The sequence below is a fragment of the Pseudorasbora parva genome, chromosome 1 (assembly GCF_024679245.1).
Source record: "Pseudorasbora parva isolate DD20220531a chromosome 1, ASM2467924v1, whole genome shotgun sequence".
Classification (NCBI taxonomy): Eukaryota; Metazoa; Chordata; class Actinopteri; order Cypriniformes; family Gobionidae; genus Pseudorasbora; species Pseudorasbora parva.
Window position 1 is genome coordinate 70,053,966 of NC_090172.1, and position 26,524 is coordinate 70,080,489.

Sequence of the window (26,524 nt, forward strand, 5' to 3'; positions counted from 1 at the left end):
GAAACCTGACTGACCAATCCAGAGATTATTAATTATAAATAAAAGAAATAATTTTGCTATTCATCCGATGATCGTTGTACTCTGCACTCCTACTTTTCATTAATAAAAAACTGTAACTGATCAGTGAATTGTGCGTTGATTAATGTTTGTGTTAATTTAATAAAAACATAATAATCACAATGGAGCAGTGATTTCTTGTTTATAATTGGACTGGCTGTATTTAAGAGTCATAATCAGTTAATACCAACATAAATGACATATTATGACATTCATAATAACAACATAAATCAAGTGTGGTTTATTTAAGTTTATTTAAATACAGTCCCACCAGGATTTCACAATTTTTTTGTGATTTATTTGCGATCAAAATTCTTATAATTAGGACACTACATTTACTAGTTTATATCATACATGGCAAAGAACAGGGTTCTCTGGTTCCCCAGGTACTCTGGGTTTGGGCTAAAATCCAACCCCTGGACAGCACACCAAATATGCATCATCTTTACTCTATTTAATTTTATGTAAGTGTGAACTCTTGAATCACATTCTGATAGATTATAACAAAACTGACATTGAGATACACTATATTGCCAAAAGTATTGGGAACAACAGTAACGTAAGATCTCAGAGCGGGGTCAGCGCATACTGAGGGTCACAGTGCGCAGATGTCTCCAACTTTCTGCTGAGTCAACAGCTCCAGACCTCCAGACTTCTGTGGCCTTCAGATGAGCTCAAGAACAGCATAGAGAGCTTCATGGAATGGGTTTCCATGGCCGAGCAGATCATCCAAGCCTTACATCACCAAGAGCAATGCAAAGCGTGGGATGCAGTGGAGTAAAGCAGCCGCCACTGGACTCTAGAGCAGTGAGACGTGTTCTCTGAACGACCAATCACGCTTCAGTCTGACAATCCCATGGACGAGTCTGGGTTTGGCCGTCGCCAGGAGAATGGGACTTGCCTGACTGCATTGTGTCAAGTGTAAAGTTAGGTGGTGGGGGGGTTATGGGATGGGGATGTTTTTTTAGGGGTTGGCCCCTTAGTTCCAGTGAAAGGAACTATTAATACTTCAAGACATTTTGGACAATTTCACGCTCCCAACTTTGTGGGAACAGTAACGTGTAACAATGACACTGTAAAAAAGGTGTTACCAAAATATATAATAAATCCCTATTAGAGGATCAGATCCCACACTTAAACAACAGTAAAACTCACATTGTTCACATAAACTGAATACATTTCATTATGAAACATATTCTCATGCCTCAGATTCACTGTTGGATTGTAACAAAGACAGGCTAAGGATGAAAGTCCAAAGACACTCTTGTGTTGTGTCTGGAGTTTGCTTGTTCTTCGTTGTGTGCTGTCTTCTGGTTGTTCCACTCAGCACTGGGATCACGAGCACCGTCACAAGGATTAATGAGAATACGTTTCATAGTGAAATGCATTCAGTTTAAGTGAACAATGTGAGTTTTACTGTTGTTTAAGTGTGGGATCTGATCCACTAATAGGGATTTATTATATATTTTGAATTATTTGTATAGTGATGGTGTTAGTGAGGCCAGCAGGGGGCGCTCACCCTGTGGTCTGTGTGGGTCCTAACGCCCCAGTATAGTGATGGTGTTAGTGAGGCCAGCAGGGGGCGCTCACCCTGTGGTCTGTGTGGGTCCTAATGCCCCAGTATAGTGATGGTGTTAGTGAGGCCAGCAGGGGGCGCTCACCCTGTGGTCTGTGTGGGTCCTAACGCCCCAGTATAGTTATGGTGTTAGTGAGGCCAGCAGGGGGCGCTCGCCCTGAGGTCTGTGTGGGTCCTAACGCCCCAGTATAGTGATGGTGTTAGTGAGGCCAGCAGGGGGCGCTCACCCTGTGGTCTGTGTGGGTCCTAATGCCCCAGTATAGTGATGGTGTTAGTGAGGCCAGCAGGGGGCACTCACCCTGTGGTCTGTGTGGGTCCTAACGCCCCAGTATAGTGATGGTGTTAGTGAGGCCAGCAGGGGGCGCTCACCCTGTGGTCTGTGTGGGTCCTAACGCCCCAGTATAGTGATGGTGTTAGTGAGGTCAGCAGGGGGCGCTCACCCTGTGGTCTGTGTGGGTCCTAACGCCCCAGTATAGTGATGGTGTTAGTGAGGCCAGCAGGGGGCGCTCACCCTGGGGTCTGTGTGGGTCCTAACGCCCCAGTATAGTGATGGTGTTAGTGAGGCCAGCAGGGGGCGCTCACCCTGTGGTCTGTGTGGGTCCTAACGCCCCAGTATAGTGATGGTGTTAGTGAGGCCAGCAGGGGGCGCTCACCCTAAGGTCTGTGTGGGTCCTAACGCCCCAGTATAGTGATGGTGTTAGTGAGGCCAGCAGGGGACGCTCACCCTAAGGTCTGTGTGGGTCCTAACGCCCCAGTATAGTGATGGTGTTAGTGAGGCCAGCAGGGGACGCTCACCCTGTGGTCTGTGTGGGTCCTAACGCCCCAGTATAGTGATGGTGTTAGTGAGGCCAGCAGGGGGCGCTCACCCTAAGGTCTGTGTGGGTCCTAACGCCCCAGTATAGTGATGGTGTTAGTGAGGCCAGCAGGGGACGCTCACCCTGTGGTCTGTGTGGGTCCTAACGCCCCAGTATAGTGATGGTGTTAGTGAGGCCAGCAGGGGGCGCTCACCCTGAGGTCTGTGTGGGTCCTAACGCCCCAGTATAGTGATGGTGTTAGTGAGGCCAGCAGGGGGCGCTCACCCTGTGGTCTGTGTGGGTCCTAATGCCCCAGTATAGTGATGGTGTTAGTGAGGCCAGCAGGGGGCGCTCACCCTGTGGTCTGTGTGGGTCCTAATGCCCCAGTATAGTGATGGTGTTAGTGAGGCCAGCAGGGGGCGCTCACCCTGTGGTCTGTGTGGGTCCTAACGCCCCAGTATAGTGATGGTGTTAGTGAGGCCAGCAGGGGGCGCTCACCCTCTGGTCTGTGTGGGTCCTAACGCCCCAGTATAGTGATGGTGTTAGTGAGGCCAGCAGGGGGCGCTCACCCTCTGGTCTGTGTGGGTCCTAACGCCCCAGTATAGTGATGGTGTTAGTGAGGCCAGCAGGGGGCGCTCACCCTGAGGTCTGTGTGGGTCCTAACGCCCCAGTATAGTGATGGTGTTAGTGAGGCCATCAGGGGGCGCTCACCCTGTGGTCTGTGTGGGTCCTAATGCCCCAGTATAGTGATGGTGTTAGTGAGGCCAGCAGGGGGCGCTCACCCTGTGGTCTGTGTGGGTCCTAATGCCCCAGTATAGTGATGGTGTTAGTGAGGTCAGCAGGGGGCGCTCACCCTGTGGTCTGTGTGGGTCCTAATGCCCCAGTATAGTGATGGTGTTAGTGAGGTCAGCAGGGGGCGCTCACCCTGGGGTCTGTGTGGGTCCTAATGCCCCAGTATAGTGATGGTGTTAGTGAGGTCAGCAGGGGGCGCTCACCCTGAGGTCTGTGTGGGTCCTAATGCCCCAGTATAGTGATGGTGTTAGTGAGGCCAGCAGGGGGCGCTCACCCTGTGGTCTGTGTGGGTCCTAACGCCCCAGTATAGTGATGGTGTTAGTGAGGCCAGCAGGGGGTGCTCACCCTGGGGTCTGTGTGGGTCCTAACGCCCCAGTATAGTGATGGTGTTAGTGAGGCCAGCAGGGGGCGCTCACCCTGTGGTCTGTGTGGGTCCTAACGCCCCAGTATAGTGATGGTGTTAGTGAGGCCAGCAGGGGGCGCTCACCCTGGGGTCTGTGTGGGTCCTAACGCCCCAGTATAGTGATGGTGTTAGTGAGGCCAGCAGGGGGTGCTCACCCTGGGGTCTGTGTGGGTCCTCACCCTGGGGTCTGTGTGGCTAGAGGTGAAGCATTGATTGACTGATAGACAACTACTGTGTAAGTGTTTGTAACTTTTCTCATTTTTGATTGTTTGTTCATTTGTTGTTGGATAAGTGTGTCTGTGTGGTGCAGTGGTGTGTATTAGTAGTTTTGGTGTATTCTGGTGGTGTGTGTGGGAGTTAGCATTTGTTGAGTGAGCATTTGTTTGGTCTTTGCCACGTTGGGAGTCAGTTTGTTGGGGGCGTTCCCAGCTGCTTTCAATAACGATACTCAAGTGAGTATAAATAGCGTGATAGTCCGCGGCAGCGGAAGCGGCAGTGTGAAGCCCTCCTTGTGTGAAGACCGACGAGTGTAAAGACTTCAACTCTTCCCTGTGCAACTCCTCGCGAGCAAGGACCCCGACAAGGCACTTGAGTATCATCTTCCTTTTCATTATTTGTGTTCGGCTCTAATTCCTATCTGGCCTTTTCACCATGTGCTTTCAAATCTCAACTATAACTACTAGCACTCGTAAATCACGCTCCGTACGCACGAGACGCCATAATCCTAATAATTTGCGCTATATCCTAACATCCTCTGCTACTTTACTCTCTATTCCAATTGGTCTCTGGAATTGTCAGTCTGCTGTAAACAAAGCAGACTTCATTTCATCTATTGGGACTCATTCTCAGCTCAGCCTCATGGCCCTAACTGAGACCTGGATCAAACCAGAGGACACTGCCACTCCTGCAGCCCTCTCAACCAATTTAACTTTTTCACACACTCCTCGGCCTATTGGGAGGGGTGGGGGTACTGGTTTGCTTATCTCAAATGATTGGAAATTTGATCCATTACCGTCTCTACCGGCCAATTCATTTGAATCGCACTCAATCACTATTACTCACCCTGTTAAAATCCATGTGGTAGTGGTCTATCGTCCTCCAGGTCACCTCGGTAACTTTGTGGAGGAGTTGGATGTGTTACTTTCTAACTTCCCTGAGGATGGCACTCCACTGATTCTGCTTGGTGACTTCAACATCCATCTTGATAAACACCTAGCTGCAGACTTCAGCACTCTACTGACTTCATTTGACCTTAAGTTAGTATCTACTGCGGCTACTCACAGATCAGGTAACCAATTAGACCTTGTATACACACGCAACTGCTCCACGGACAACACTTTAGTTACTCCATTACACACCTCAGACCACTTTCTCATCACTCTTAACCTCATACTGACTCCTGATACAACACGCACTCCTACACAGATTACCTTTCGGCGTAATCTACGCTCACTCTCTCCCTCTCGCCTATCCACTATGGTATCATCTTCACTCCCTCCACCTGCTCAGTTCTCAGCACTGGACACTAACAGTGCTACCAACACTCTTTGCTCCACTCTAACATCCTCCTTAGACAGTTTTTGCCCCCTTTCATCCAGACCAGCCCGCCTCACCCCATCTGCCCCCTGGCTGTCTGAAGTTCTCCGTGAACATCGCTCCGGACTCAGGGCGGCAGAAAGGAAATGGCGGAAATCTAAAAACTATACTGACCTTACCTTGTATCAGTCGCTTCTCTCTTCTTTCTCTACAAATGTCTCCACTGCTAAAACAACATACTACCACAACAAAATCAACAAATGCTCTGACTCTCGCAAACTCTTTAAAACATTCTCCTCTCTCCTTTGTCCTCCTCCTCCCCCTCCTTCATCAACTCTTACAGCTGATGACTTTGCATCATTTTTTACAAACAAAACATCCCTCATCAGCAAACAGTTCTCCTCATCACAAACTGACAAGCACATCTCAACAACTAACACGAACACGCTTCCATCCTTCTCTCCGCTCTCCGAGGCAGATATGTCTAAACTCATCCTTTCCAATCACCCTACTACCTGTCCACTTGATCCTATACCCACTCACCTCCTTCAGGCCATTTCTTCTTCAATCACTCCTGCACTCACTCACATTGTCAACACTTCTCTTCATACGGGAACCTTTCCCACAGCATTTAAGCAGGCTCGGGTAACCCCACTGCTTAAGAAACCCTCTCTGAATCCAGCACTTTTAGAAAACTACCGACCGGTATCCCTTCTGCCTTTCATTGCAAAGACCCTTGAGCGAGTTGTGTTCAATCAACTCTCTATGTTTCTTGAAAGGGACAACCTCCTAGACAACAACCAATCCGGCTTCAAAAGCGGCCATTCGACTGAGACTGCCTTGCTCTCGGTAACTGAGGCACTGAGACTGGCAAAAGCAGCTTCCAAATCCTCAGTGCTCATTCTGCTGGATCTGTCTGCTGCTTTTGACACAGTTAACCACCAGATCCTCCTGTCAACACTTAAGACGATGGGTATCTCAGGAACTGCCCTCCAGTGGTTCAGGTCTTACCTCTCTGGTAGGTCCTACAGGGTGTCATGGAGAGGTGTAGTGTCTAAGTCACATCATCTAGCTACTGGGGTTCCCCAGGGCTCAGTCCTTGGACCACTTCTCTTCTCCATCTACATGTCATCATTAGGTTCCGTCATTCAGAAACATGGCTTTTCCTATCACTGCTATGCTGATGACACTCAACTCTACTTCTCATTTCAACCAGATGATCCTACAGTCAGTGTTCGTATCGCTGCCTGTCTGACAGACATTTCTGACTGGATGAAAGAGCATCATCTTAAACTCAATATTGCAAAGACAGAATTACTTGTTTTCTCAACCAACCCAGCACTTCATCAAAATTTCTCCATTCAGCTTGGTTCATCGACCATAACTCCATCAAGGACAGCCAGGAACCTTGGAGTTGTGATTGATGACCAGTTAAACTTCACTGACCACATTACTGCAACAGCCCGGTCCTGCAGATTTGCTTTATACAACATTAGAAAGATTAGACCCTTCCTATCAGAACAGGCTGCACAACTCCTGGTTCAAGCTCTTGTTCTCTCCAGACTGGATTATTGTAATGCTCTTCTGGCTGGGCTTCCAGCATGCACTATCAAACCCTTGCAGCTGATCCAGAATGCAGCGGCGAGAGTGGTCTTTAATGAGCTGAAGAGAACGCATGTTACGCCTCTCTTCATCAAACTGCACTGGTTGCCAATGGCTGCTCGCATCAAATTCAAGGCTCTACTTCTCGCCTACAAAACAACCACTGGTTCTGCACCAATATACCTAAACTCAATTGTTCAGACTTACACACCCTCCAGAAGCTTGCGTTCTGCGAATGAGCGGCGCCTCGTGGTTCCTTCCCAAAGAGGCATGAAATCGCTCTCACGGACATTTTCCTGGACCGTTCCCACCTGGTGGAATGACCTGCCGATCTCAATTCGTGCTGCCGAGTCTGTAGCCATTTTTAAAAAACATCTTAAGACACATCTTTTCCAATTGCACTTTTCCTATTGCACTTGACCAATACAGAATAGCACTTACTGATCATATCTACGTCTCTCATCCGGATTTGTGCCATCAGGCGGGTATGTTACATAGTTATCATAGCTACCAAAATCCAGTGTTCTGTATTTTGCGTACGTGAGTTTTTGCTGTCGATGGCTATTGCTGCGCGTTTAGCTAGAATGCCATACAAAACCAACCCATTGGGCCACTGAATCCGCATTAACGACAACAGTTGGGGCATCAGCCTTAGTCCTAATGGGTTGTTATCTTAGCTATCCAAATCCAGTGTTCTGTATTTTCCGTACGTGAGTATTTGTTGTAGCTGGCTATAAAAAAAAAAAAAAAAAAAAAAAAAAAAAAAAAAAAAACACAGTTGTGTACTGTGCTAATTAATTGAGATTTCTTACAGCTCTTACAGGTTGTTGGCTTTGTTTGTTTCGTTGCTTCTATTGCTCTACCCTTTTTTGTAAGTCGCTTTGGATAAAAGCGTCTGCTAAATGATTAAATGTAAAATGAAAAATGATTAAATGTCCTAACGCCCCAGTATAGTGATGGTGTTAGTGAGGCCAGCAGGGGGCGCTCACCCTCTGGTCTGTGTGGGTCCTAACGCCCCAGTATAGTGATGGTGTTAGTGAGGCCAGCAGGGGGCGCTCACCCTGGGGTCTGTGTGGGTCCTAACGCCCCAGTATAGTGATGGTGTTAGTGAGGCCAGCAGGGGGTGCTCACCCTGGGGTCTGTGTGGGTCCTAACGCCCCAGTATAGTGATGGTGTTAGTGAGGCCAGCAGGGGGTGCTCACCCTGTGGTCTGTGTGGGTCCTAACGCCCCAGTATAGTGATGGTGTTAGTGAGGCCAGCAGGGGGCGCTCACCCTCTGGTCTGTGTGGGTCCTAACGCCCCAGTATAGTGATGGTGTTAGTGAGGCCAGCAGGGGGCGCTCACCCTGGGGTCTGTGTGGGTCCTAACGCCCCAGTATAGTGATGGTGTTAGTGAGGCCAGCAGGGGGCGCTCACCCTCTGGTCTGTGTGGGTCCTAACGCCCCAGTATAGTGATGGTGTTAGTGAGGCCAGCAGGGGGCGCTCACCCTGGGGTCTGTGTGGGTCCTAACGCCCCAGTATAGTGATGGTGTTAGTGAGGCCAGCAGGGGGTGCTCACCCTGGGGTCTGTGTGGGTCCTAACGCCCCAGTATAGTGGTGTTAGTGATGCCAGCAGGGGGCGCTCACCCTGGGGTCTGTGTGGGTCCTAACGCCCCAGTATAGTGATGGTGTTAGTGAGGCCAGCAGGGGGTGCTCACCCTCTGGTCTGTGTGGGTCCTAATGCCCCAGTATAGTGATGGTGTTAGTGAGGCCAGCAGGGGGCGCTCACCCTGGGGTCTGTGTGGGTCCTAACGCCCCAGTATAGTGATGGTGTTAGTGAGGCCAGCAGGGGGCGCTCACCCTGGGGTCTGTGTGGGTCCTAACGCCCCAGTATAGTGATGGTGTTAGTGAGGCCAGCAGGGGGCGCTCACCCTGTGGTCTGTGTGGGTCCTAACGCCCCAGTATAGTGATGGTGTTAGTGAGGCCATCAGGGGGCGCTCACCCTGTGGTCTGTGTGGGTCCTAACACCCCAGTATAGCGATGGGGACCCTATACTGACAAAGAGCACCTTCGTCTTTCGGATGAGACGTTAAACCGAGGTCCTGACTCTCTGTGGTCATTAAAATCAAGTTGGTGGCGCTAGAGGGATTGAGTTAGAGACTCAAAATTTGATATATTGACAGTTGTGACTGTCTTTTATGTGTGTGCCAGATTTAATAATGTTCCCGCGAGCGGTTCTATGGGCTGCCATAGACTTGTGAGCGGAAGAAGAATAATAATAAGAAGAACGCTAACGGTTTCAATAGGTGCCTCCGCACCTTCGGTGCTTGGCCCCTAAAAAGAACGGTAAAACAAGTTGTAAAACAAGCTAAATGTAGCCTAGCTGTGAGGTAATCCATTTAGGCTAAACTCTTTGCAAATAGTATTTTATTTAAAATATACACACATAATACAAAAACACCATTAATCCCCCTTGAACTGCACAACTTCACAGTAAACATACTAATAAAGTTTGTTATATTACGTTAAAAAAAAGTTACACTACATAGTGGGGCGGTACTTCTCCCGCTGGTGTGTGTGGTGGTTACGGCTCTGCTTGCTTTGAGCTTAGCCCATTAGAGAGCATTACTAATTTCCCCTTTTGTATTTATAACTAGGGGTTATCAATGATGCGTAAGCTATATTATCAGCTATATTACTAACCTAAGACAAAGTGTAGAATTAAGTAAATAATATAGAAATGAAAAAAAAAAAAGAATATATATATATATATATATATTTTTTTTTTTTTTTTTTTATAATAATACTGGAACAAAGCCTTGTTCGTGTAACCTTTTCCCACACAAGTTTGAAATGTTCCAAATGACCCCCAGACTTTTGTGGTTTTGTGTGAATATTGTTTTAAGCTCACTCGGGATTATATAGCTAGACTTCAGTGTCGGAGCGACGAGATCTGTGTCTATTCAGTCATTTCATAAAACACACACACACACACACACATACACACACACACATACACACACACACACACACACACACACACACACACACACACACACACACACACAGCTATGAAGCGACGTTAATCATCTGAGGTGTTTTATTGAGCAGTCACGTTATGCTTAGAGAGTGAAAGGAAAGTCATGAGGAGAATCAGGTGCTTTGATCGGGTCAGATTTTCGTCCATTTCATCGATTATGTTGAGCTTCTAAACGGCAGATTAAATGAGTCTTCCTCTCCGGTGAGTTACTCCACAGTCTCATCAAATATATCTCTCATTTTACTCACGTGTTACTCGCATGTTAATCCCTGAGTCTGTGTGTGTGTGTGTGTGTGTGTGTGTGTTTCCTCAGGAATGATGTCGATTATCACCTTCGCTTTACTGATGAATCTCCTCATAGAGACTTCTGGTGAGAACAGGTTTAATAATAATACACTTTATTGTATATCAAGTCAAGGCACTTTACACAATAAAACAAAAATGCAAAGCGTACAACAAAAAGAGAATACAATAATAGGTAATATGATATTTAGTATGAACAAAACCCAACACAGCAGCAGATCTACAGTATGAGCCTGATGTCTGTTCACATGATCGCTGTTATACACCAAGCAAACAATAATCGCTAAAAATATCAGTTTTTTTGTCATTGCTGATTTATTATTAACTCAACATTGTTTGTATTAAAGAGAAAATAATCACGTCATCTGATGCTTAAAGTAAATAAAATAGCCTTAATTTTATAATTTTATTTATAGCCGGAATTTTTTTTGTTTGTTTGTTTTACTTCTTACACACTTACTTTAAGTATATAACATTATATTATTTACAATACACAATGTGGTTTTTAATGATATTTTAAGCGGGGGACAACCCTCCAACCCTCCGCGATTTACGGCTATGCATAGGTGCGCGCGCGTGTGTGTGTGTGTGTGTGTGTGTGTGTGTGTGTCTTCTTTTTTCTCTCCTTTGTTTCCCTTTAACATCATGATTGTTATTACTTACAAACCCAATTCCAAAAAGTTGGGACACTGTACAAATTGTGAATAAAAACAGAATGCAAGGAAGTTTCAAATTTCAATATTTTATTCAGAATATATATTAGATGACATATCACATGTTTAAACTGAGAAAATGTTCTTAGGGAAAATAAGTTGATTTTAAATTGCATGGCATCAGCACATCTCAGAAAAGTTGTGCCAAGGCCATGTTTCCCCCTGTGTGTCATCCCCTCTTCTTTTTATATCAGTCTGCAAACGTCTGGAGACTGAGGAGACGAGCTGCTCAAGTTTAGGAATAGGAATGTTGTCCCATTCTTGTCTAATACAGGCTTCTAGCTGCTCAACTGTCTTAGGTCTTCTTTATCGCATCTTCCTCTTTATGATGCGCCAAATGTTTTCTAATGGTGAAAGATTTGGACTGCAGGCTGGCCATTTCAGTGCTGGATCCTTCTTCTACACAGCCATGATGCTGTAATTGATGCAGTGTGTGGTCTGGCATTGTCATGTTGGAGAATGCAAGGTCTTCCCTGAAAGAGACGCCGCCTGGATGGAGCATATGTTGCTCTAGAACTTGGATAGACCTTTCAGCATTGATGGCCTTTCCAGATGTGTAAGCTGCCCATGCCACACACACTCATGAACCCCAGACCATCAGAGATCAGCTTCTGGACTGAGCGCTGTGAACAACTTGGGTTGTCCTTCTCCTCTTTAGTTCGGATAACATGGTTTTCCAGTTTTCCAAAAAAAACGTAAATTTTGATTCGTCTGACCACAGAACAGTTTTCCACTTTGCCACAGTCCATTTTAGATGAGTCTTGGCTTAGAGGAAACGCCTGCGCTTCTGGATCATGTTTAGATATGGCTTCTTTATTGAACTATAGAGTTTTAGCTGGAAACTACGAATGGCACGGTGGATTGTGTTTACCGACAATGTTTTCTCTGAGAAACTCCTTTCTGATATTGCTCCACTATTTTTTGCCGCAGCATTGGGGGAATTGGTGATCCTCTGCCCATCTTGACTTCTGAGAGACACTGCCACTCTGAGAGGCTCTTTTTATACCCAATCATGCTGCCAATTTACCTAATAAGTTGCAAATCGGTCCTTCAGCTGATCCTTCTATGAACATTTAACTTTTCCGGCCTCTTATTGCTACCTGTCCCAACATTTGTTTGTAATGTGCAGCTCTCATGAAATCCAAAATGAGCCAATATTTGCCATGACATTTCTAAATGTCTCACTTTCAACATTTGATATGTGTGGCGAGGTAGACGAGCGAGAGATGTGGGAGGAGCAAGCGAGACTGGGACGCAATTGCGAAAGAGCATCACCTGTGAGCCACACTGGTCTCATATCCTCTCATGAGGGAGCTCGAAGGCATATAAGGACAGCGAAACCAGTGATGGACAAGAGAGGAACAGGCCTGGATTTTATCTTGTGTTTCGTTTTTGTTTTATTATTTGTGTGTGGACAGTCGTCCGTGAGGGGCTGCCCGAGTTACTTTCAGTTTGTTTATTTAATACATTCTTTGTTTAATGTTCGCCTGTCCCTGCCTCATTTCTTCCCATCTACGAACCGCGTTACAATATGTTATCTATATTCTATTGTGAATAAAGTATAAGTTTATGAGATTTGTAAATTATCACATTCCTTTTATATTCACAATTTGTACAGTGTCCCAACTTTTTTTGGAATCGGGTTTGTATATAAATGCTAAAAAGTAAGGGGCCTAAAACTGAACCCTGAGGAACACCATAGAGACAGAGCCGGAGACCGGAAACCACTCATAAAAATAAACTGGCGGCGCTCAGCGAAATCAGGTTAACCAGGTTATGATCTCAGAAACACCAAAACCCATTTCAAGATGCTTGAGTAAGAGGTTGTGATTGACAGATTTGGATTTCATTCAGCCATATATTCCAAACACGCCATCCCTGATAGTTCAACAAATGCTGATATTTTTAGAGTAGGCCTAATTCATATATGTGAACACTTTCTGTGGGATTTCTGTTTGGGCAATGTCAAAACCAACCCGGCTAACAATGTTTTGTTCTAAGAACCTTTTTCCAATCATTCTGTTTTGGTTATAATTAATGTAAAAATGCCCAGTTTTCCTAATGTTAGAGGAACGTTTTTTAAAAAGTTCCTCAAATGTTCTTTCAACTTTGAACTTTTGTCACTTTGTAAAGACTAATTTTTATTTACTCTTATCATCTGATTGTGGTTGTATTTTTCTATTAGTGTTACTTGAGCTTAGCGCAGCATTCAGTACTATCGACCATAACATTCTTCTAAATAGACTCAAAAATTATGTTGGCTTTAGAGGAACTGCATTGGCATGGTTTAAATCGTACTTATCTGACCGTTATCAGTTTGTAGCAGTAAATGAAGAGATGTCACACTGATCACAAGTTCAGTATGGGGTAGCATTCACAGTGCACGTCTTCCCGATACTAATCACGCACACCTGCAACTCATCAGCACAGCAATCACCCACAGTACAAAAGACACTTACACACGCTCAGTCACTGTCCAGTATCGTTTGTAAATGGTACTTACCCCTCTGCTTACTTCAAGGACTCCTTTGATGATACTTACCTTCCTCCCGAGTTACCGTTAGTGATGGCCAAATGAGGCTTCCTGAACCACTGAGGCTTTCCAGCCCATTGGTTCACCAAAAGGTTCATTTACCTGAAGCCTCATGAAACAGTGTGCTCCCTAGTGACACCTGCTGTCCAAAGCAATGCATCACACACAAATCTATTCATCCTGAGCAACCAAATTATCATAGTGTGGGCACACCCTTTTTCTATTGCCTGTGTATTAATAAAGTATTTTACTCTGCTCTTGTATTAACCTATGCACACACAACTCACACAAACACACAACTTTGTGTTCAACTATTCAGTAGTTTTTTGGGTTAGTGATGAGTGAATGCCCAGAATGATTGTAAATAAATTATTGTGAGTGCAGTGCTTATGGGACTGGAATTGTGGAACAGCAAACTGCAACAGGGATGGGAAAGCTTTCCCTAATACAGTCTAATCTTATAATAATATTATTAATAATAATAATAATAATAGCAATAATATATATATATATATATATATATATATATATATATATATATATATATATATATATATATATATATATATATGGGTGATTCTTCAATTGGGGGAACTTTTATGTCCCCGGGTTATACATTCATGTTAAAAATATATATTATATATATTATAATTATAATTACGTAGTATACACACTACCAGATATACAACTAGATATAGGCTAATTTACTCTATTAATCTACTGAACTATGTATAATTTACTCTAATAATCTACTAAACTAAGTAAAATGTAATATAATATATAATACAAGCTATGATATATAATGATATCGCTACTATACAACCAACACCTCAACACCAATGCAAACGCCTACTGCAAACCCCACAAGAGCCGCGAGGTTTCGAACCACTTTTATCCGAAAGCGATACTCCGAATGAAGCAATGACGTATTCAACAGAAAACGAGGCCTCGTTTGTCATCGTCACGTGATTTTCACGGAAACGATACAAGCCTCGAATCGGGGCTTCATCTGGAACGCCCCTTTTTGCTCGACACAAGCTCCGGAGCCTCGCTTCAGATGTCCCATCACTAGTTACCGTCAAGTCTCCATCGTGTTCCAGCATTGTGTGTGTGTGTGTGTGTGTGTGCGTATGTGTGCTGTGTCTCCACCACTGCAAGACAATCTTCAGCGTTCTTCACCTGCAAGTATACAGATTGTGTTGTCCCGGATATCTGCACCATACTCCCACAAATCCACAGAACCACTAGCTCAGCGCTGCGCTGGACAGAAACCCTGTGGTCCCAGAAAAATCCGATTGTACATTCGATGTCCAGCTTCATTGCTCATTTCAAGGATGTCTTCAGAAAAACAGCCTGGGATGCCTCCATTGGGGAGCAATTGTATCATTTGAAAAAGAATATGTCTGCGAATGAATATGCCCTGCAGTTCAGAACACTGGCTACCGCTAGCGGATGGAACGAGCAACGACTCATATGCAGTTGTGTCTCGAAGAGCACCAGGGCCAGGTACTATGCACTCCTTCCCTCTGCTGACCAGACTCTGCTAGCCCTCCAGAACCATTACCAGAACCTATGCAGCTCGAGCATGCACGCCTTACCCAATCTGAACGGCAGAGGTGGCTGACTCAAGGGTCTATGCCTGTACTGCCGATCTCCCGACCACTACATCGCCAAGTGTCCCACGTGTCCTCCTAGTCCTCTAGTGAGTACTATCTATCCATCTGCTCACACAATTAAACCCCTTACCACTGTTTTGAACCTCATTACTGCCGATGTGTCGTTGCCAATCTCTGCCCTCCTCGACTCTGGGTCAGCCGGCAATTTCATCTCCTGCGCCCTCTGCCGTCAGCTCAGGCTCAAGACGACTCACACTCCGTCCGTCTACCAGATCCAATCGATAACTGGAAGGCCCCTCAGTCGAAGACAGGTTCGTTCCGTCACCAGTCCCATTCAGCTCCAAGTGGGAATCCTGCATACTGAACAACAATATCTACCGGTTCTGGAGGAATCCACCGCTGACGTGATCTTAGGGCGCCCCTGGTTAGAGCAGCACAACCCAGTCATCTCACGGAAGACCGGTGAGATCCTGAAGTGGGCGATAGCTGCTTTCCGAACTGTTTTTCTGCTCTCCCTATTCCCTCTACTCCTCGTCCCAGGAAAATTCCCGTGTGTGCCACCTCCATTGAGAACTCAATTAAACAACCCTTGGTGGAACCATGCTACGCCACTTCAGTGATGTCTTCTGCCCTCAGCTGCTTTCCAAGCTGCTTTCCCATCGGCCATGGGACTGTGCTAACGATCTGCTTCTGGGTGAGGCAGTGCCCTGTGGTAAGATATACTCTCTGTCACTCCTGGAGGAGTACATCCAGGATGCACTGGACCAGTGATATATCCGCCTGTCTACTTCCCCTGCTCCGTCCAGCTTCTTCTTTGTGGCCACGAAGGACGGAGCCATGTGGCCCTGTATCGACTACTGAGCACTGAACAAGATCACTGAACAAGACCCCCTTCCTCTCGTCCCAACAGCGCTGGAACATCTCCGTGGTGCCACTGTTTTCACCAAGTTGGACCTCTGCAGCACGTACAACCTCATCTGCATATGTGAGGGGGGCGAGTGGAAGATGGCTTTCGTGACGCCCACCGGTCACTACGAATATCTCATCATGCCCTATGGCCTGGCCCCCTCCGTATTCCAGGACTTCACTCATGAGGTTCTCCGGGAGTTCCTCCACAGATCCGTCTTAGTCTTAGAGGCAACGTGGGGGAGAGGACGCTGGCGTTGTCTGTTCGCCACTTCTTCACCCACAAATCATGTTAACTGTACAGTTAGATTTAGATTCTATTTTATTTTATTATGTTTGTGACTAGTCCAACAGCTACAATTGGGACTGTTGCTGCTGGCTGGCAGCCACTGAGAGGACGTTGTTCGCCATTCGCCGTTTTCCACCACTTCTCTGATGTTTATGTTTAAATAGTTGAGGTTGGTTCTGGTTTGAAGGACATTTCATGTTGCTCGCTGCGGAGTAATCCAGGCTCTCACGTCACACAATCACAGTGCACACCTCCCCTTAATTACTAATCATGCACACCTGTAGCTCATCAGCACAGAAATCACCCACAGTACAAAAAACACTCACACCATTTTCACAAAACTCTGTTGTCATGTAAATGAACATCCAAAACTTTTCTCGGTTTTAAAAAAAAAACAGTTTTGTGTAAACGGCCCCTTAATTAAACAGTGGATTTTGCTGTGTAACTTAAGCAAGTTACATTGTGTTAAAAAGTTATCAACCCTTAATTCTTGTTTCCAGAATGTTGTTCTGAGAACTCTTTCTCCCAACATTAGGAAGACATTTAAGAAAGTTCTACAAACAATGTATAAATAACATTTAAATAAAATATACTAGATATTTAATACACTTGTCAGAATGCCAGCTATTCATTAATATAATTGTATTTTACTGTCAAGTAGGACTCAAACCCTAGTTGTTCAGTTACATTTAAAGCCGATGTTAATTGCTATGAGACATTTCATGTGTGAAATCCAGTCAATTCCAATAGGAATCACGCAATTGGGAGTTTCACGAGACAATCTGTTTGGTTTGAAAGCTGTTTGTTTTGAAAGTCTCTTCTATGTTTGTCTTTCTCTGTCTCTCAGAGTCGTTCAGTGTTGTGGTTCCTGGTGATCAGATAGTGGCTCATGTCGGGTCTACAGTCACTCTGCCCTGCTGGATCTCTCCTCCGGAGAACGCTGAAGCTCTGGAGATCTCCTGGTACCGGCATGACCAGTTAAGCAACCCTGTTCTCTTCTATCAGGATGGCAAGATCCAAGATCTCCAAGAGGAATCATTCAGGAACCGAAGCTCACTGACTCTGCGCTATGATCAGTCTGGAGGTCTGAAGGATGGAGACGTCTCTCTACGGCTGGAGAATCTCACAGTTCAGGATGAAGGCTCATTTTACTGTTATGTTAGTGGAAATAGTGCATATGGCAGTCAAAAGATGGTTCTCAAAGTCACTGGTGAGTCCAATACTTCAATGCATTATGTTTTTTGTGGATCTAGAGCTCATTAAAGGAATAGTTCAGCTGTTTTGTTGCATGAGTAGGCATTTCTACTACTCTAACTCTGCAACAAATTGCCCACCAGGGCTAACATTCTGGCAAGGTTCTCTCAAAGTAATGAATAAACATTCTTCTAGTATTTAGGGGTTTGAGCACAAACTGCTGAAACCCTATTGTATTTGCTCATTTTTCCCATGATGCATCATTCTTCATCTAAAACTGATCAGGCAGACCAAACTGTAAGTCGTAGAGACTTGAATCTACTTCGCAAAATAGTCCTAGGTTTTTTGCCCGACCGGAACCAGACCTGCGCAGCCAGAATCTCTGGAGTCTGAATGTCAATAATTATCAAAAAAGGTGTCATTTTGGATTTACGGTAAGGGCTGCCAAAACGTTTCAAGTGGGAGAAGCCACTTTTACTTAATTGACTATTTTCACCAAACTCAGCATGGCTATGTAAGAGCTCATTCTGTGGTCACCTGCGGTGACCCACGGTGCGGCGACTGGCCACTCGGTAGTGCTATAAGAGTTAAAAAGGTGTCAAAATTATGTATTTCTATGGCAAATCCCATTAAATGCCTGAAAACGGCCCTCTTCCAGCCTGATTTGCATACAACTTCACAAACCGGGCGTGGGCATGTGTCAGGTTACCTAAAGAACCTTGCAGACTTGTATGGACGTCGGACCATCGGTGGCGCTTTAACTGTTAGAAAGGTCAACTATATTATCCTAAACAAAATGACATTTAAATGACTAAAAATGTCTGCTCTGCGCAGAACTTTACCAAATTAATTGAGAATGTGCGTCCTATTATTGTAAAGAAGCGTGCAAACTTTTATGGAGATCGAGTTATCGGTAGAGTTATTACAGTTTAAAAGGTAAAAAACAAACAAAAAAAAACTTTAAAAAAACACATTTCCATGATAAAGGCGCTGAAAATGCAAAAATATAAAATTTTCCTCTCTGAAGGGCATGTCAAAACACTTGATAAAGTTTTTGTAAACTTTTTAAGGCCTTGTTTAGGCCTTTTTTATTAGGGGTTCGAGCACAAAGTATTTAAACCCTATTGTAATTGGTAATTTTCCCATGATGCATCATTCTCCATCTAAAAATTATCGGACAGACCAAACCGTCAGTCGTAGAGACATGAAACTTTCAGGGTTGGTAGTATTCACACCGACTACCAACTTCACTGAGGCACATCAGCCTGACGGGGTGCTACAGCGAGCAAAAGTATGAAATGGCTTATGACTCCTAAACCGTTAGGCATGGGCTCAAGTGTGGAATCCTTGACTCAAGACGGACAAAACACATCCCACAGATTGGCTCTGCTTTTAGGCACCAAATTCAAGAAATTTTGGATTTTTTGAAAAAACAAATTTTGCGGACTTCTCCCACATTTTTTCCCTGATTGGAACCAAAACACTGTAGAAATGTTCTTTGGAGAGAGTCTATTAATAATTATATATATATATATATATATATATATATATATACCACACCCAACCATTAATCTGATAAGTTGCATGCAGTAGCTTTGTCCAGGGTGCCATGACGTGTACATGAGAGCATTGGCGTATCTGATTGTATCATCGTAAATTGTGAGCAGATTTTTGATATCTCAAACGGTTTAGCCGTGGCAAGGAGACAAATATATGGTGAGAAAAGGGAAACAGGAAGTGTGCTATAAATTTTGCAAACATTGACTGATTTGGATGAAACTTCAGATGTGTGTTGGTGTAGGAGGCCGATCACATGGATATGAGTATTTTGAGTCAAAGTTATAGCGCCACCAACTGGCAGCAGGAAGTGTGTCACTTTCAAAATGCTTTGAAATCACCATCTTATTTTTACCAGATTTACTTTAAACTTCATCAGTACAATGCAGATATAAAAATGGTTAGCACTTCTTGATATTGTAAATACTGTTACCATGACAACACATCCAACTATAACATTCTTTTTCAATGATTTTGAGTCTCTTACAATGATTCAAATGACACAAAACTCGACACACACATCAGACATGCTGTCCAGTAGATATGGGATGAGACATAAAAACGGGCGTGGTGGAGGAGCTCAGTAGCACCATCTTTTGTCAAAGGTGGGGAGAGGGTTATTTTTATCTTCAGTCACCAAACTCTGTGTGTGTATGTATATATATATATAGTACTCTTTGAGCCGGACAACTTTCTAATTTACAGTCATTAGCTCCGACCAACAGGAAGTAACCAAACAGTGTATGAGAGACAATGTCTGATCTGCCCCAAACTTCAGAAGTTTGATAAGAGTCCTGGACTGAAGACATCCACGTGCCAATATTCAACAGTAACCAAACTCTGTATATTTATTGTTCTCTTCGAGCCAGACAACTTTCTAATTTGCAGGTATTAGCTCTGACCAACAGGAAGTCAGTTATTTTGGTTTGAATTTTGATTTTTTTATAAATAAGGCTAAATAAGTTTTTTTACAAACTACTCGTAGGAGATACATGGAATCGACACCAAACTCAGTCAACATGAAAGAAAGACACTGAAGATGCTATACTGCGAACAATCATAGGATATCTCAAACTGTTTTGCCATGGCGAGAAAATAAATAAGGACAAAAATGTAACACAAATTGTGTCATATTTTACAAAAGCATTGTTTGATTTAAATTAAGATTGATTGTTCGTATAAATGTACTATTTTTCATATCAATATATTTATTGATTTATCTTTTTAAAATATTCCCCCCCACACACACACACGTAAATGTGGAATATTCAAGGAAATTAATATTTTATGATTTTAATGAATTTTTTAAAATATTCTCCTATTTAAATGCATATTGCCTGCCATGCACAGTTAAGCTGATGGCACCGGCTTGGGCCCATCATCGCTGCTTGCAGCTTTAATTTGTCTACTGCTTTATATTAAACAGATTATTTCAAAGCCGCTTTACAGTGACAACAGGAACATGTTCATTGTTGATTCAGTTCTGTTGTAAAGATAATGAATCTTTCATTTGAAAACCACGTTTCTAGCACTAGAGAGGCAGTTACCCAAATAAATTAGAAATATACCTGCAGTGATTGTAGAGCATCTGTCTCTTCTGCTCCAGCTGTAGGATCCGCTCCTGTCCTGTTTCCACAGCCTCTGGATGATGGCCGTATGAACATCAGCTGTAGATCCAGCGGCTGGTACCCAGAGCCGAACATCACCTGGATGTCAGATGAGCGAAAGGTTCTCCGTCCTGGAGGAACATCTGGCAGTCGTGGAGCAGATGAGATGTTCTCTGTCCACAGCTGGACGGCCGTCTCTCGCTCGGACGCTCAACTGGTCTCATGCTCAATGGCTCTCAAGACTGGAGAGTTTAGAGAAGGAAGATTAAACATACAAGCCATCATCTCTTCAGGTCAGAGCACATCTCAGAACATATGTAGATAACCGAACAAAGGCTAGACAGTTTTTGGGATTTACAACTGCAAATGTCCCGTTCACACACACAGAACATAACCTGAAATGGACTGACAACCATATGCTGGTACTGCGTGAACATTGCCAATGTGCACACCAGATGCATATTTAATTGACATCTAATATATAATCCCATTGGAGAATGGCTCTCGCAGTGCCCCACCCCCATCGATACAACAACATACAAGACTTTGCCAAGTGAGAGTGAAGACACAGGGCTTGAATAGGCAAGAGTAAGTGAGACAATAAGACACAGGTGGGAGTAATCAGATCATGATTAGTCAGGCAATGGGTTATGGGTAATGTAGTTGATGATGAGATAGCACAGGAGACTGAAGGAGACGCCCTCTGGTGGTGATCATGGGCACTCCAGCTATTGTTCTGCGTAATCACTGTATTTGATTGATATATGTTGAAGGTGTTTCTCTTCCTCAGACTCATCAGACCCATGGAAGGCTCCTTTCTTCATCATTCTTCTCCTTTGTGTTCTTCTGGGTTTGGTTGGGCTGATCCTCTACAAATACAGACACAAACTAACAGGTACAATCTGGTTAGTCTTCAGAAGGCTTTTATTCAGGCATTTATGCTTGTGTTGATATATTTTTTGAAATCTTTCTTTCAGGGAAGAAAACTGCTAAAGAAGGTAATTAAACTACACACACGAATCAGCGTAACAGCTAAATGCTAATTCTGGAGTATTTGTAGAAACAATTAATAATTAAATCTTGATGAAATCTAAAGATTTTAGATTGTGACGATGAATTTTTGGAGAGATTAACAAAAGAAGGTATCTGAAAAAGATTGATCATTACACCATCAGCAATAATCACATAATTATGTTCAGAGCTGGAGCTGAACTCTGACCTGTGAAATCTCCAGGAACAGGAATGAGCTCTCCTGATCTATAAACACAATCCTGATATTCTAAAACATTGTGACTTTATAAGGTCAAATATTCTGGTTACACACAGAGTCCTCAGCTAAACGAGAACCACCAACTCATGAGAACTCATTCAGTTTATGACTGAAGAACTCACAACCTCAGCAAACACTGATCGCTTTTACTTTCTTATTATTGATAATCCAGAACATCATATACCAGCTTAATTCACAGTCACATTGGGGACTTTTAGAATTTTATAACATCTTTAATAAATAATATCAGCATAAAGAGCATCTTCTGCTTCAGAACCTAATTATGGGGGTTAACAATGCATATAAGTTACTCAAACGTATCATTCCTGCTAAATGTTGATGATAACTTTAGATGTTACATTGGTATCGCTTGTGGTGTCCCCCAGGGCTCTGTGTTGGGGCCAAAGCTCTTCAATTTATACATAAATAATATTTTAAGCTCTCCCTGTCACTAAAACTTATATATTCCCAGATGACACCAATATATTTTATAGTAGTTATAATTATAATGAACTTATAAGTTCTGTAAATGAGGAGCTAGATAATATAAAAAAGTGGATGGATGCGAATAAATTGCTGCTTAATTTAAGGAAGACCAAAGCAATGATGTTTGGCAACTTAAAATGAATTCAGAGTTTCCGATTAGGACTGAAGATGTCCAGATCGAGAAAGTAAATGAGAACACATTCTTGGGAGTCATAATGGATAATAAATTATCACGGAAAGCCGATGTTAGACATATAAAAACTAAAATTTCAAAATTCCTCTCAATAGTAATCAAAGTGAAATATGACCTTGATCAACATTCACTGTGTACATTATACTGTGCCTCGGTACTCCCTCACCTCACATATTGTGTTGAGGTGTGAGGAAATACTCCCCGATCCACAGATAATCTAATCGTTATTTTACAGAAACGTGCCGTGCGAATCATCCATACAGTTGGTTTTCTACAACACACTCATAATCTATTTCTTCACTCCAAGCTATTAAAATTTCCTGACCTTGTAAAATATACCACACTAATTATTTTATTTAAAGCATTTCCATTTTATTACCAAGTAATTTGCAAGGCTTGTTTACAATCAAAGAGAGAACTCATAATTTAAGAGGATATGGAGACTAAATGACCCAGTGTCCGAACCACTCATGAAAGCTTTTGTGTGTCTATACGTGGTGTGAAACTTTGGATCAGTCTGGATATACCCTGCAAACAATGCCAAAATATCAATAGAGTCAAGAGTCAATACAAACACAAGGTCTGGTCACAGTATATAGAGAAAGGGTCTTAAGATGATCTCAGTCCTCCATTCTGCAGCGTTGGTATGTGCTGTCAGTTACCTGTGTCCATATCTGAAAATATTTTCCTTACTATTATTGGTATCTTATATTTATTATTGTAATATAATGATTAGGTTACCAAAGGTATGTAGAAGTGTAATGATATGAAGTATTTTTGAGGGACAAAAAGGAAGCTCATTATGTTATGTTATATGATTTATGTGAAATAGGGGATTAAAATAGTTTTCTTCTTCCCACTCCTTTTTGGGCAAATGGGAAAATAACCTCTAACAAAGCAAACTTTTTGTTATTGCGTGTAAGGATTACCACACAAACTGTCAAAAAAGATGCTGTTTATGTTTCATTGTATAAAAATGTTCACTTGCCCAAACTAAATAAAACTAAATAAAAAATCAATCAATCAATCAATCAATCAATCAATCAAATGTTCTCAGTTACAGTTGTAGATGTCTTTCTCTAAAGTCTCATGTTATTTGTCATTTTAGTTGTCTCACATAATGAGATGTCTAAAATAATATAAATGCATTTATGAAAGAAATTCAGTCTCTCTGCCTGAGAGGGTTAAACATATAATTGTTCTTTTCAAACTCTGGAGTATTTGTGAAAGCAGACTGATAATTAAACCTTTAACCTTTAAGAATAACATTTTCTCTCCTTTTAGTTTGTGAGGATGGACTGATGGAGAAACTGATGAACAAAGGTATTTGAAGAAGTTGTTTGTTATTACTAATACTTTTATAAGAACTGCTGAAGTGACCCACTGATCATTAAAATAAACAGCTATGTGTATGTTGTAGAAGAAGAAGACATTAACATAACAGGTTAATTATTAACAGATTGTTATTAACATAACATAATCAAATTAAATATAAACTAACATGTTCACTTTTATCAATTTTTTATCACATTTGGTTACCACACGTGTCCCCCCCCCCCCCTAGACTTTGGTTTTCTTTTTTTTTGTAAGTAAATTGGCTTATCGTTTAAACCATTTGTTGTTCGCCTCTTTTATGTTACGTCATATGAGCCAGCCGTAACAAGTCGAAATAAACAATACATGAAAGTACAATGTTATTTTGAAGCTATATGTTATCAATTACAGCTGTAAAACCTCATTGTTTGTCATTTTAGTTGTGGGAGACACAAATATAGAAGAACTGAGGAAACATGCAGGTATGATCCTCTCAGTTATAAATGCAGTTCATCATCTTCAGTCATATATGCTCATATGTGGAAATATTGCACACACATGAGGATTAATACTGGATGATTTATGTATTTCTACTCTCAGTTCAGATCACTATTGACCGTGAGCGTTTACATCCAGATCTGATGATCTCTAAGGACTGTAAACTCTTGAGGGACAGAGCAGGATATATTCCCACAGGAGAGGGATTTCCATATGAATTATGTGCATCTGGAGCTCAAACATTCACATCTGGACGTCACTATTGGGAGGTACAGCTGGCACATTATCATCTCCCTCCTAAAGAGCACTGGATGATTGGTGTGATGAAACATGGAAACTTTAGTTCAACAGACAGATCTGCTGTAACTCCATCAAACGGTTACTGGTTCTTGTGTTCAGACGGTCCTAAAGGCTTTCACACCAACACTGATCCACCAGTTAAACTCTCACTGACGCCGAGACCTGAACGACTGGGAGTTCTGTTAGATTATGATGACGGTCAGCTGTCATTTTACAATGTCAAAGAGAGGAAACATCTGCTGACCATGAGCTCCAGATTCACTGGGTCAGTCGCTCCGCTCTTTAATCCAGGAGTAGGGGATACAAGTCCAATTAAAATTATAGATTGTCCAGAACCTGTAGAATCTCCTGTAGAGTCCAGTCAACCTTTACTGACCAATCCAGGAGCAGGTGATCAGAGTCTGATTAAAATTATAGATTGTCCAGAACCTGTAGAATCTCCTGAAGAGTCCAGTCAACCTTTACTGACCAATCCAGGAGCAGGTGATCAGAGTCTGATTAAAATTATAGATTGTCCAGAACCTGTAGAATCTCCTGAAGAGTCCAGTCAACCTTTACTGACCAATCCAGGAGCAGGTGTTCAGAGTCAGATTATAGATTGTCCAGAACCTGTAGAATCTCCTGTAGAGTCCAGTCAACCTTTACTGACCAATCCAGGAGTAGGTGACCAGAGTCAGATAATAGATTGTCCAGAACCTGTAGAATCTCCTGTAGAGTCCAGTCAACCTTTACTGACCAATCGAGGAGTAGGTGATCAGAGTCAGATTATAGATTGTCCAGAACCTGTAGAATCTCCTGAAGAGTCCAGTCAACCTTTACTGACCAATCCAGGAGTAGGAGATCAGAGTCTGATTATAGATTGTCCAGAACCTGTAGAATCTCCTGAAGAGTCCAGTCAACCTTTACTGACCAATCCAGGAGCAGGTGATCAGAGTCTGATTATAGATTGTCCAGAACCTGTAGAATCTCCTGTAGAGTCCAGTCAACCTTTACTGACCAATCCAGGAGCAGGGGATCAGAGTCTGATTATAGATTGTCCAGAACCTGTAGAATCTCCTGTAGAGTCCAGTCAACCTTTACTGACCAATCCAGGAGCAGGGGATCAGAGTCTGATTATAGATTGTCCAGAACCTGTAGAATCTCCTGTAGAGTCCAGTCAACCTTTACTGACCAATCCAGGAGTAGGAGATCAGAGTCTGATTATAGATTGTCCAGAACCTGTAGAATCTCCTGTAGAGTCCAGTCAACCTTTACTGACCAATCCAGGAGCAGGGGATCAGAGTCTGATTATAGATTGTCCAGAACCTGTAGAATCTCCTGTAGAGTCCAGTCAACCTTTACTGACCAATCCAGGAGTAGGAGATCAGAGTCTGATTATAGATTGTCCAGAACCTGTAGAATCTCCTGAAGAGTCCAGTCAACCTTTACTGGGTAACCGCTCAGAAACCTCACCGACTGAACCAGAGATTAGACAGAATGATGAATAAGAACACAAAGTAGATCTCTCTTCTCAGATACACAAACTAGAAAAATGGGTAATGCTTTGGATTATGGCCTGGATTAATACTGCTTAAGTAAAGTGAATTTACAGCAGAACTCAGTAATTATAGTGTAACTATAAAGTAAGAATGTTTAGGGATAAGGGAATAATATGTAATATTGGGGGAATAAAGGGGTAACTATCAGGAAAATTAACAAATTATTTATACTGTAAGAATGTTTTAACCAAGGGGTAATTATCCGTGTAGTTACAGGTATAAATACAGGCTGTAAATTAAAGTGACTCTTGTTTCATGTAGTTGTAAGGGTGGATCGCCTATAGTGGTTCTGACTGCAGGGTTGCCGAACGACTAAAGAAACGTTATCAGCGTGATGGTAGAAAACTGTCCATTTCTCGTCTATAACCACCCACTGCAACTTATACCAACGACGGAAATAAGCGCAGTTACAATAGCAAAATATGTGGG

At 43.0% G+C, this 26,524-nt stretch overlaps 1 protein-coding gene across 1 annotated transcript; it reads left to right on the top strand.

Moving 5' to 3' along the window:
- The first annotated feature begins 9,853 nt into the window (after positions 1-9,853).
- LOC137082255 (butyrophilin subfamily 1 member A1-like) lies at positions 9,854-26,044 on the top strand. Its single transcript, XM_067447704.1, has 8 exons — positions 9,854-9,979; positions 10,092-10,148; positions 16,986-17,348; positions 20,496-20,789; positions 21,287-21,391; positions 21,474-21,494; positions 24,200-24,298; positions 24,360-26,044. Exons 2-8 carry the CDS (start codon positions 10,094-10,096, stop codon positions 26,042-26,044), a joined length of 2,622 nt encoding a protein of 873 aa, XP_067303805.1. The 5' UTR covers positions 9,854-9,979; positions 10,092-10,093.
- Positions 26,045-26,524: the final 480 nt, after the last annotated feature.

What these genes read in the sequence shown, in the direction of transcription:
- LOC137082255 (XM_067447704.1), top strand. Translation starts at nt 10,094, where the DNA reads ATGATGTCGATTATCACCTTCGCTTTACTGATGAATCTCCTCATAGAG. An exon ending in ACAAGCCATCATCTCTTCAG is followed by an intron (nt 20,790 to 21,286) that starts GTCAGAGCACAT and finishes TCTCTTCCTCAG; the next exon opens with ACTCATCAGACCCATGGAAG. An exon ending in ATACAGACACAAACTAACAG is followed by an intron (nt 21,392 to 21,473) that starts GTACAATCTGGT and finishes TCTTTCTTTCAG; the next exon opens with GGAAGAAAACTGCTAAAGAA.